Raw genomic sequence first — 13378 nt, forward strand, 5'->3', positions numbered from 1 at the left:
GGGATATTTTAGTAGGTTTTTTGTCAACTTGTCTGAAAATTGCAGTCTCATTTCCGCCGCTGCATGAGGGGGGAAAACTCTGTTTACTCTTCTTGACATAAGTTATGTCAGCAAACCCCTATAATTTCTGATAAGACAACCCTAATAATTACCTGATTTAGAGTTTTTAAACAGTATATTTATGTGGTACAAATTTGCAAGTGGGCTGGTGGGTGTGAACGCTCTTTCAGTAGAAGTGAGAAATTTCTCAGCCAAATCACTCAGAGGATACAGAGCTATCATCTTTGATGAGACCACCCACAGCCACACATAATGTCATGTTCATATTCTGCTGTTTCGAATACTTACTTTCCCATATGTTTCAACAGGCCACAGATAAAAATGGGAATTCTTTTGAAAATGTCACAGGCCCTGAACCTTTGTGCCATAACAGTTACTTGCCAGAAGAAGGTTTTTCCTGGACTACGCTGTAGTTTTTTTGGAGCCAAATTGTGAGCACCCAGAGGGATGGGTTACAACTGCCAGCTCAGCAAGGAACAGGTGACACACAAAAGCAAGAGGATTTTACTTGGTCCTACAAAGCTACAGACACTGGCCTTGCTCTGAGCAATTTGGCACTCTGGCATAGACTGAGCTCTCAGACTGAGCACCTGTTTTCCTGTTTCTTTTAAGCTTGTCTCCAGACAAGGAGCCCTGAAACATGTGTAGCAATGACCAAGCGCATCTGTTCTATTCTGAACTGGGTCACCAAACCAAGCAAACAACCAAAAAGCAGAGTTGATTCCAAGTCAATCCTGGCATTAGGAGATGACGGGTCCCTCTCTCCAGCTCCTCTGTGAGACCTGAAACGCCTTCTTTATGGTGATTTTTTTTTGGGGGGGGGGGTTCCTTCCCCTCCCTCTCTGAAATTTGAAATGCTACCACAGCACTGCTGCAGGTAGCAAGGATACTAGGAAAGGTAATTTCAAATTCCAGGGACCAAGAGTTATTTAACTACTTCCCTAACTGACTCTGTTGTCACCACAGCCAGATAAATAAATGGGGGAAACTCTTATCTTGCTCAGATTGCGGTCTCAACTGGAGAACATGAGAGGGTCAGGGTTGCCTGGTTCAGAATACTGACATATTTTATGAGCATGCTGAATTCATTTCAACCCCAAAATCTGTAGCTCCATGTCCATCTTCCATTACACATTGCTGAAAGTTGTTTTCTATCTTTTGTTTTTATGTACAGTGGTGCCCCGCAAGATGAATGCCTCACAAGACGAAAAACTTGCTAGACGAAAGGGTTTTCCGTTTTTCGAGGTGCTTCGCAAGACGAATTTCCCTATGGGCTTGCTTTGCAAGACGAAAACGTCTTGCGGGTTTGCTTCCTTTTTCTTAAAGCCGTTAATACCCGGGGAATCTGCGCTCCGCAAGACGAAGCAACTTGCGGAACGAATTAATTTCGTCTTGTGAGGCACCACTGTATTGGCTTCTTCAGCATGGACTGTAGGAGTATTTAATTTCTTAAGGTCATAGTAACCAAGAAAGGGGAGCTCTTACATTTTTGCACCCTGAAAACACCACTTGTGTGTTATGCTCAAGAGTATTGCAGTACAGTTGTACCTCAGGTTACATACACTCCAGGTTACATACGCTTCAGGTTACAGACTCCGCTAACCCAGGAATAGTACCTCGGGTTAAGAACTTTGCTTCAGGATGAGAACAGAAATCGTGCTCTGGTGGCACAGCGGCAGTGGGAGGCCCCATTAGCTAAAGTGGTGCTTCAGGTTAGGGCAGTTTCAGGTTAAGAAAGTACCTCTGGAACGAATTAAGTACTTAACCTGAGGTACCACTGTATGCAGTTCTGCAGTCCTGCCGTTCAAGCACAGCCGTTTATGTGATTGGGTTGAAACAGAATGGCATATCCTGAGAACCTCAATTTTCATTTCCAGTATGCATGTGGGGCAAAGTTTTATTAGATCTCAAGATTGAGAGGGTGGGATTGAAGCTGATATCCAATAATTTGGTGAAATTCTAGAAGCCAGAATGTGGAGTGATTGTGCCTAAATTCCTGTGGACAAAGGTTACATAACCCTTTGCCCTTTCTCATAACTAGCAAACGTGGAAAAAATATGAAAATTCTCTCAATTTTCACTATTCATGCATGTCACAGAATTCCTTGGTGCATAGTTTGTAAACAGTCTTGGTTTTATGCTTGTGTTCCGGCAATTAAATTTAGAAGCACTACAGAAAAATGGAGTGAATATCAGCCCCCTGATAACTTTGTTAATACAAATTGTTGCAGATCATCACCAACAATAATTAGTGCAGAACTCTGAAACTTGTCTTCTAACAAGGACAACATAGGAAAGATATCTCTTCAATTACTGATTTTTTTCTAAGCCTAATTCAAGTTCTTGATGGTTATCTTTAAAACCCTAAATGGCTGTGTGTGACGGAAAAGTTGGTTAAAAGAAGGGTTAACGCACGGCAGCCTCTGATTGGCTGAGGTTCCAGGAGGGAAAATATAAAAGGAACGGATTCTGGAGAGACAGTAGGTTGGTCGGGAAGGAGGATTGGTTGTTGGTTGGATATGGAAAGTTGGTGAGGAGGGAAAGGGAGTGAGGTTGGCTGGTTCGGAGGTGGGTTTGGGGAATTGAGGTTAGTTAGGTAGGGAGATAGCTGGAGAATTTTGGGACTGCCAGGAGAGAGAGTTGGTTCAAGATAAACATCCATTCTGAGTGTAATACGAAAGGTTCCTTAGGAGCAGCACTGTTTAACGGGGTGTGTGTCTGAAGTACAACCCTAGAAAGGAGCCAAACTCTAAAGCAGTACAGTGGTACCTCGGGTTAAGTACTTAATTGGTTCCAGAGGTCTGTACTTAACCTGAAACTGTTCTTAACCTGAAGCTCCACTTTAGCTAATGGGGCCTCCTGCTGCTTCCGTGCCGCCGGAGCACGATTTCTGTTCTCATCCTGAAGCAAAGTTCTTAACCTGAAGCACTATTTCTGGGTTAGCGGAGTCTGTAACCTGAAGCATATGTAACCTGAAGTGTATGTAACCTGAGGTACCACTGTACCTAGGTTTTATCCCTCTACGATGTCATTTTACCTTGGATTTTAAGTAAAGTGTTCCTGTTTCTTTAAAAAGAAAACCCAACTGAGACTCCAATTCTTAGTTTTCCCCTCATGAAGATTATACTCTGCGAGCGTTTGTATGCCTGCGGGTTAATCTGAGAGGTGGGGGCAACATAACCAAATGAGAGCGGGTCCAACGGCGATAGGGGAAAAAATAATTAAGTACCGTTGCACTCACTGGTGTCCTGTCCCACTGTGTCCCATATATTCATCCCTATTTGCTGAAATCAGATTCTGGTTCTGGTCTATATTCCATAACTTTCCCAAATAAAGCCATCAAGCGCTAGGAGCAGGGACTTCCATATGATGAAAATTCTGCTGTTCAATGAAAACATTATCCCTCCCCCAGGAATTAGATGGGTTAATTTCTGAATTATTTTCAAGAGACATACCTAGTGATGCTGGTAGTTTTGTATTCCATAGTTGTCAATTGCCATCTGAACAGTCTAGATACTCAGAGACCGTTGGGGATGGCTAGGTAGTAGATACTTAAGGAATATAGGCAACCACTGTGTGTCTGAAGATTGTGTAGATGAGTCTTGATGCAGCCCCAAACATAACAGCTTCTTGTCATTCTCCCAGGCCCTTTCAAAGTCCTGACCCACAAAATTCTGTTCTGCCTCTCTCTTACTATTGACACAGGTGGGTGAGTTTATACAGAGATGTGAAATTCCATATCATTGTTCTGGTGACACCCAAATACTGTATCTCTCTTTTTCCTCCAGCCCAAGTTCTCTCTTACTAAGTGTCAAACTGTGTTTAGAAACTGTCTGTAGATAAGTCAATTGAAGCTAAATCCAGACAAGAATTGGGCAATAATGGCTAGAAATCCTTATGGCTGTCAGAGTAGGATTTCCCGTATTGACTGGGTTTTACTTCCGAATATTTGTAGCCTCAGTATGCTTCTGCCTCCATGGGCAGGAACAGATTGAACAGATTGCTAGAGGGTCATTTCACCAGTGAAAGATCAGCCTTACTATGAAACATCAAAATAGTCAAAGTAAAAAAAACGCAGAGAAATGAAGAAATCCAGGACTGCAGTGATCTTGGGGCTGGTTCATTCAAGAATTGCACATCTCTTGTTTTCCCCATTACTGATAACTTGCATCATCAAGTACTTGAGCCACTGAGACCTAGGTTCAAACCCCTGCACATTTAAAAGAAAGGGTAATTTATGATTTGATGATAATTTTTTAAACAAAAATGGTTTCATGGCAACTTATGAAATTCTTGTAATATTACGTTCATTCTTTAAAAGAGCAAAACCAGGTTTTTTACTATTTTCTTGTTATGATATCAAGTAATGGTCTTAGGGGGGGAAGGGGACTCAGGTGGTGCTGTGGAGCCTCTTGGGCTTGCTGGTCAGAAGGTCGGCGGTTCGAATCCCTGCAATGGGGTGAGCTTCTCCTGCCAACCTAGCAGTTTGAAAGCACGTCAAAGTGCAAGTAGATAAATGGGTACCACTCCGGTGGGAAGGTAAACAGCGTTTCCATGTGCTGCTCTGGTTCACCAGAAGTGGCTTAGTCATGCTGGCCACATGACCTGGAAAAACTGTCTGTGGACAAACACTGGCTCCCTCAGCCAGTAAAGCGAGATGAGCGCCGCAACCCCAGAGTCATTTGCGACTGGACTTAACGGTCAGGGGTCCCTTTACCCCTTTACCTTTAGGGAACATATTTTAATATCCAAAAAGCGTAACTTTTCAGTGTCATGTCATAGTGGTGTTGATGCCATAACAAAGACCCAAGAGGGAATCCTGCCACACTGAAACAACTTCTATGGCTGCTGGTCATATTTGTGAAGGAGATGTAGCCTTAGGTACCCTGTCGCTAGGCAGAGTGAGGTGGCCACTTCAAGCAGCTGATTTGAGTTGTCATGAGAGCGCAGCAAATTGTGAGTTAGTTAATTTAGATTTATTAGTACTTTATTTACAACTATTGCTCTTTTTCCTGCCATGGATGGGGAAGGTGCTTTTGGCATCTCTCTAAGTGTCAAAATAACATGACTGGCCTTGGGTACTATGGGTATTATATCATGCACCTTGGATATTATTATTTGGCGGGGGGGGCGGAGGGAGCCACCATTTGCTGCTCTGCCCTAAGCAGCAAAATGTAGTAACCTTTCAGTTGAAGTGGAGCAAAGGTGAGGCCCCACATATTTGGCCAAGTGTGTGGACCAAGTGTACATCCTAGGCAGTGGTTCAGGATCCTTTGCAACACACTGGGTCCTGTGGCAGACATATAGGGCTCCTCAGCAGGGGAGGGGATGCGGAAAGGTTTTCTTGGAGGCAGAATGTTTGGGAACCACTCGCACTGCTGCTCCAGGTGGTTGAAAACGTTTTCGCTCTGTCTTAGCCTTCTGAGCAATGTTTGCAGTTGACTGATGCCTTGCAATTAGCCTGTCACTACCGCATGCGTATGTTTGTCATTTTTCCCCTTTTTCCCAGGTGCAAAGAGGGCTACCAAGGAGTCCGCTGTGACCAATTTTTGCCGAAAACCGACTCAATCTTGTCAGATCCAAGTATGTCAAATGTTTCTTTTTTCCTTTTTCTTCTTCTGTCTTTATTACATGCCAGAGGTAACCTTTGCCATATGATGTGACCTTTTGTTCATTGTCAAAATTACATCAAAACCCATTTCAGGAGCTTGTAAAGTATTTTGTATAATGAAATAGTCTTGAGTCTTTCTCATCATGTTATATTTTCTGGGGGAAAGCTATACAGAATAACATATTCCTTTAGCCACTGTCTCTCCAACAGGGCATGTGGTGCCCTCCAGAATTTGCTATACTACAGTTCCCATTAGTCCCAGCTAGAATTTCCTATGGTTGGGTTGATGTGAGTTGAAAACAAAACACCAGCTTTTAAAAATATATACAAGCAAAATGCTTGTCATTATAGCTGGTAGGACATGCTTGTAGTCTGGGATGATGTGTTGGAAGAGGTCCTCACTTTACCCCACTAAAAACTGAGATAGCCACTGTCTTTCTTCAGTATAACCCTGTCTTGGTTTCAAATTCTTGTTCATGGGGGGGGGGGGTTCCCCATGGTTGTGGGGATTTGTTTTTCTATACCTGTATACTATCTGTATGTTAATGGTGTGCAGTTGGAAATATATCACTGTTTGGTTTTATTGTATGCATGTTATGTTCAGACATTACAGTAAGTCATGATTTATCATTCTGGGAACAAGCCACCATGAACCTCAGGCTCACATATTCTTCCCCCTCCTTTTCTGATGTGGCTGGGAGGAGTTCAAATTTTTTGCTTTTGTCTTAGACTAACTGCAGCCAAATATTATGTCTGAACCTGGACAAACTGTAGTTAGTTCTCCTAACTATGGTTGGTTGAAACTAGCCCTTTTAAAACCATTGTTTAGTATTGCATCTGAACTGGGCCTGTTTGTTCATTACTGAGTTTCTGCTGTTGCTACATTTGTTGAGGGGACTTGAATATTATTTTGTAGGGGATTGTTTTTTTAAAAAATATATATTATGATTGTCAGCTGTCCTAAGAATGAGAAAACTGGGAAGAAACAACTAAATAAATTTTGAACACATGCATCTCACTGGGGTGGGGGTGGGGGTTGGGGAGAGAGATGCAACCTAGCATATTACCACCAGAAGCTGAAAAAGAGGATGTACTCATCAAAGTCTTTCAGTTAGCAATTTTACTCTTTCTTTTTTAAAATATAAAATGAAGTCCAGTGTTGATTCTTCACTGTTTTTTGAGTCTACGAAACAGGAGGTTCGTGTTTGAAAGTTGGGGCTTCTTCCCTTATGAAAGCTGGGATTTGTTTCTTCCTCTTTGTGGGTCCCCCCCCCCCTTCTTACTGCTGCTCTTTGTCATTTTGCCAAAGTTTCTTGACTTGCTCTTCTGTATTGTATGTCCTGTGCCTTGCATTGTGGCCTTTTCTTTATTCCTTCAGCATTAACTGTTGTAGTAAGATGACCTGGGACAAATCAGCCTGTGTTTCCCTCCATTTAAAACTTCATGCATCTATAAGATTGGAAGCTGTTAGGTAGGCTGGATTCACTGAATGTACATCCCAATTGGTAAAATAGGAACAGTAAGCAACAGTGACTGAAGTTCCACACATCATAGGAATCCAACTTAAAACCTGGACTTCTATTTTTGCTAGATCTTGACATAGTACAGCCTTGAAACTATTTATCAGAAGGTTAGACATTGATATTTTGGTTCAGTTGTGGAAATTAAGTCATTGAGTACTGTAGCGGAAAATGTAAGGCTAATCTAGGTACAAAGAGACATGGCTGTATGGAGTTCAACTATGAAACTTTGAACCTGATAGTTTTTGAAGGTATTTGCAATGCTATTCCTCTCCATTGTCAGTTTTGGTTGTCTGTCCAGTCTTTCCATTGCAGCCTTATTCAGAAAAACTCTCTGTGTATTCAGCAAACACAGAGAAGTGAGATTAGCAATGTGGTCATTGTCCCATGCCCAACGACAACTTGCCCACTGGCTTTGCTCTCCAGCCCCAGGTGTTTGGTGGAAGTTCTGAACAGGGAACCAGTGCATGTAGACTCCTTGCAATTACTAATCTTCTGCAGTGGGGGAATCACCATCACTTGGAGAAGCTTCTGCACACACACACACACACACCTGTACATGCATAGGTTCCCCATTCAGATCTTCTGCTGACCTCATGAGTGTTCGAAGTGGGGCAAAGTCATTGGGCACATGGATATTAGGAGCATACCCACTGAATATGGCCCTCTGTTTGTTCTGAGAACACTGGAGTGCTCTTCTGAATGGGGATTTCTGTCTTTTTGTAACAGTAGCTGCTGTACGGAAGAGGAGCTAGCACAAAACCTATAGTGGTGTCCAAGAAAGCACAGGAGGTGAAGTAAAAATTGCTGATGTCCCCATGCACACACAAAAACACATGCATAAAGCACTGAGGATCCTGACCCAAATGTTGAACTCAAATATCATATCACATACTAATATCAAAGTCCTATAAATATATACAGAATATTCATCTGCTTAGAGTTACCTAGTGGATGTTCGTCACAAAACTCCACAGAGAATAACTGGGGGAAACAAATGTGTTTCGGTTATGGTTGCAAGAAGACTTTGACATGAGATTTTAGTGTGAACTAATCTTTTACCAGAAATCTTATTTAAGGGCAGTGGGGAGGAAACCGTTCTGCAACAATCACATTTTGAAGGGGAGGTGGTAGTCAGTGCAGAGTTTAATACTTCTCATGCACCATTGACTTCCACTCTTCACTTGTGTCTGACATTATGTCAGCAAAATGAGCTTTTTTCTTCCAATGAGTACTCCAGTTGGCTCTGACCCTTCGGAGGGGTACTCCGTTAACAGCCGTCATGCAGACAAAACTTGTACGTCTGCCAGTAAGCTTTCTGGGATAGACAGTAGACAATGGATATGCATCCTCACAGCATTTCCCAATATATAGAAACACCTACTCTGCTGCAGAGAAATTATCACAGGTAAAATTCAGAAGCCTGCAAGCTGAAGGGAGGGATCTAGGTCTAAGATGAAACCACCTAGTATAACTGTTCCCATTACTGGCAAAAAAATAATAATTCTTATTTGCTTTCTTTGCTGTTAGTGATGTCATTCTACAGCCAAGCCAGGTTAGCAACCTAGTATTTTGACATAATTCCATTTACCATGTGACTCCTAATTAGGTGGGATCATATATGTGATTATATATATATATATATATATATATATATATATATAGTCATTCACACTCACACACACACACACACACACACACACACACACACTCACAGAATGACAGAATGATCACTCCAATCCTCAATCCCTCATCACTGTCATGTATATATATGTACATCAGTGATGAGGGATTGAGGATTGGAGTGATCATTCTGTGATATTAGGGCAGTGGACAAAGCTGTATGGTAACTTTTGAATAAATGTTCAAAGAGGAGGTGGATTGGGAGGATGACCCTGAAAAAGCAAAAAAATCAAGGGGAACAATGTTGCTGAAGAGAATCATAAATATGGTGAATGTTCACATGCTCAAAGCATTTTGTGCTTGTGTGGTTGTGACATTTTCACATGGAGTCAGGCATTTAGGCATGCAGATTCACCCCTCTTCCATAAGTTATGTACACAATCAGCTGCGTGAAACAGGCTTCCAACAAATAGCCTCTTTGGACTTCTGTCAACATTGGCATATAATCTTCATGAATCAAAGGGAAGTGCAGTGTAGCATATGCATCCTGCTGCAGAACCCTTGTGGTTCTGGACTCACATTTCACCCAACTAGTTCTACTGGTTTCATTAAGAACACATGCCGCAGTGCTTGCCAAGATAACAAAGGCACCATCTGCATTGGCAACCTGTGTTCCTCAAAGGAATTGGGTTTGCCATGTAAATGTAAAGCCTTTTTCCAATGTATTAGCAGTTTCTGGGCTGTTTCCCCATCATCAACACCACCTAGCAATTAGATTAAAACAAGAGAGCACTATCAACCTCTGGTGTATCTAGCATGGTTTTTGTCCAGGTTTTGCTTCATTTAGAAGTGTCTTGAATCCACAGCCCAGCAATGAAGTTTGGTACCTCAATTTTGGAGGGCTTTCTAAAAAATAATTATTATTCAGCTTTTTAAACTGGCCTGTTTTCTATTCGTAGCCAGACTGTTTCTGAGCATACACGCATCTTTACCGTGGTGCCTTACTGTTGACCCTGCTGTTCTTAATACGCTTTCCTCCACTACTGCATTGATAGGAAGGTGAAATTGTTCCAGTAACTTGTCAGATCACATTTACTGGCCTCAAAGCAGGGAAGTTCATCATTTAAGCAGTCATAATTCTTGATGCCCAAGGAAATGAATATAAGCAGGAGAGGTCACCTGGAGATGGCATTTGGGGATAACCATGAAAGCACTCTATATATAGGCAATTAAGTTGAAGAGAGTTTTCAAAAGATATGCCACATCTATCTTAACTGCTATGCTCATCGTTGTTGTCCCCCCCCTTCAGTATTCAAGTTCCAAGTTTAAAAAATTGAAGGAGCTGGCTCTTCATGGGTGCTTTAATGTCGTCTCTCTCCCATCAAACACACACTGAAAAATGGATGTTTGACACACATGCATTATATTGGCAACTAAGAAACATCATGCAATGAACCTATGAACATCATTTTTATGCAGCGTTACTGAGAACATGGACAGTTTTAAAAGGCTTCCACACTCTTGTGCTCTCCTCCTCCACTCCCACCCTCTTTGGTCATTCACACTTTTTTTTTTCCAACAAGGACACACAGGATTACATGGTTCAGCAAAGTCAATTTGATAGCAGGTAAAAAAATCAAATGAGCTTGCATGCTGATGCTTGAGGTTCTTACATCATATGTAAAATTTTGGTGGGTACATAATATCTACATAGAGTATATCTATGTAGTTATCTCTAGATGCTCTAGTTATCTCCTGCTTGGACTACGGCAATGCGCTCTACATGGGGTTACCTTTGAAGATGACCCGGAAACTGCAATTAATCCAGAATGTGGCAGCTAGACAGGTGACTGGGAGTGGCCACCGCGACCACATAACACCGGTCCTGAGAGATCTGCATTGGCTCCCAGTACGTTCCCAAGCACAATTCAAAGTGTTGGTGGTGACCTTTGAAGCCCTAAATGGCCTCAGTCATGTATACCTGAAGGAGCGACTCCACCCCCATCATTCAGCCCGGACACTGAGATCCAGCACCGAGGGCATTCTGGCGGTTCCCTCATTGTGAGAAGTGAGGTTACAGGGAACCAGGCGGAGGGCCTTCTCTGTAGTGGTGCCCGCCCTGTGGAACACCCTCCCATCAGATGTGAAGGAAATAAGCAGCTATATTATCTTTAAAAGGCATCTCAAGGCAGCCCCGTTTAGGGAAGTTTTTAATATTTAATGCTGTATTGTTTTTAACACTCGATTGGGAGCCGCCCAGAATGTCTGGGTAAACTCAGCCAGATGGGGGGTAATAAATAAATTATTATTATTATTATTATTATTATTATTATTATTAATGTAGAATAATAGAGTCTAACCCCCTGCAATGCAGGAATATGCAGCTGTCCCATATGATGGATTGAACCTGCAACATTGGCATTATCAACACCATGCTCTCACCAACGGAGCTATCCAAGCTCACAGGTCATTTAATGTGGACACTGGTGTGCTGTTTCATCACCTCATGAGAATTTTACTAGACTGTCAGAATCAATTCAAAATTAACATAGAGAGATGAGCTGAAATAAAAAGAACAGGAAAGACACTAAAGAACAGAAAAGACACAAGCCGAACTCTCATAATGAGCTTATACCGGTGAATGTTGTGTCTTGTGTTTTTATGTGTAGTTTGTACTTGTGGAGGCTTATGAGCTTTCTTTCTGGCTCTGAACTCAGTCTGGGAGCAGAGATTAAGCCCTTCCTCCTTGGTGGCATTCTTCCTAAAGGACCTTACATGTTAACCAAGAGGAGGCTCTTCCTTTTAAAATAATAATAATATTTTTTTAATTGTAAATTTTATTAGTATTTTCCACACAACAACAACACGAAAAATATCGAAAAATAACAATACACAAAACGCAAAAACCAACATTCAAAAAAACAAAAAAATCCATACCTTACAAATGAATAATCTAAACATTAAAAAGAAAACAAACATTGACTTCCACCAATCCCACAGCACCTCCTTTACCTCTCATTGTGTTTTCCTTATCATCTCTATCCTAGCATCCAGATATAAATCCCTCGTTCTTATCTTTTCACTTCACAAGGTTATTCCAGACTCAGGCAGATTTCTGTCCTCGAACCTTGGCTTTTAAGGTATTCATTTAGACACTCCCATTCCTTTTCTACTTCACTTTTTGGTTTTTGTCTTATTATATCTGTCAAGTTACAGATAGGTAGCCGTGTTGGTCTGCCATAGTCAAAACAAAATAAAAAAATTCCTTCCAGTAGCACCTTAAAGACCAACTAAGTTAGTTCTTGGTATGAGCTTTCGTGTGCATGCACACTTCTTCAGATACTTCAGATTCTGTTTCAGTGTATCTGAAGAAGTGTGCATGCACACGAAAGCTCATACCAAGAACTAACTTAGTTGGTCTTTAAGGTGCTACTGGAAGGAATTTTTTTATTTTGTTATATCTGTCAATTTAGCTAATTCTAAATATTCTGAAAGCTTACATAACCACTCTCCCCTAGTGGGTAGGCTCTTCCAAAGAACTAAATTTGCTCTACCAGGTACATATGCTATAGTGGGTTCAAATTTCATTCCCCAGCACCATGGTCCACATTGATTCTGTTCTCCAGAGAAATTGGTGCTTATTCACAGGCCTGGTTGCTGTTAGCAGGCAAAACCAATCCAATTTGCCTTAACCTTGGTAAAGTTCAGAGGAACAGAACAAAGAAAATCTAAAGTTTTGGCATGCAATGTTGCAGCTGGGACCTGCAAACAATGGTTCTGGCAAGGCCTGCCCTGGGATACTTTCCAGATTTGTTTTATTTAGAGTCTAGATTGAGCATGATTGGTGCTGGAAAGTTTGAAGTGTTAGCATTTCTCAATTGAAACAGTAATGAGTTGACTATTTATAAAATAATGCACCAGTATTACTACGACAGCATTCCCAGTCTCAAAGTACAGAGAACTGACCTTTCCTTACAGAAAGGGTTGAAATTACCTGTGGTGATCAATATGGGGTATTATTGGAAGTCGGAAAGATAGCTTGTAAATGAAGCATGTCTCCCCCACCTTTAGCAATTGCTTTAAAAGTCAAAGTCATTCAGTGGACAGATAATTGGACTTCTACAAAGGAGACCTGGGTTCAAAATACAACCAGTTTATGTATTCCCTGGGTAGTCTTGGGCAGATGATTCAGAATGGGAGCAATTTTCTTTTGTTTCTAAGGACAAACCCTGTAAAATGTTCAGTTAAATCAGGGACATGAAATTGGTGGTCCTATCTGCTGGTTGCATTGTATAGCCTTTAGGCTTGAGCACACGCAATTCTTGGCAACTCATTTGGCATTGTGACATAGACCATAAGGAACTCGGTTCATATCTCAGAGTTCTGACACCTGGGAAGCAACTTGGAATGTTCCTTTGTTATCATGGAACTAGATGATAATAGAGAATAGAGAGCTTGGCTGTCCTCTCTCTCCCCTCCCCCACTTTCCCCTGCATTTTACCAACTTGCCCACTGAATCCTACAACTTGCCATTCTGGGCCTGATCCTAGCAGCCTGCCTAGTTA

At 41.7% G+C, this 13378-nt stretch overlaps 1 protein-coding gene across 2 annotated transcripts in view; it reads left to right on the plus strand.

Moving 5' to 3' along the window:
- Positions 1 to 13378, plus strand: part of NRG3 (neuregulin 3) — a 610117-nt gene that overhangs the window by 454281 nt on the left and 142458 nt on the right. For both annotated transcript variants that reach the window (XM_079975658.1, XM_079975657.1), the window contains exon 3: positions 5569 to 5642. In XM_079975658.1, coding sequence (XP_079831784.1) covers positions 5569 to 5642 — 74 coding nt within the window. The remainder of the gene's footprint in view (positions 1 to 5568; positions 5643 to 13378) is intronic.

This window comes from Podarcis cretensis (assembly GCF_951804945.1).
Source record: "Podarcis cretensis genome assembly, chromosome: 5".
In the NCBI taxonomy this organism is placed as follows: Eukaryota; Metazoa; Chordata; class Lepidosauria; order Squamata; family Lacertidae; genus Podarcis; species Podarcis cretensis.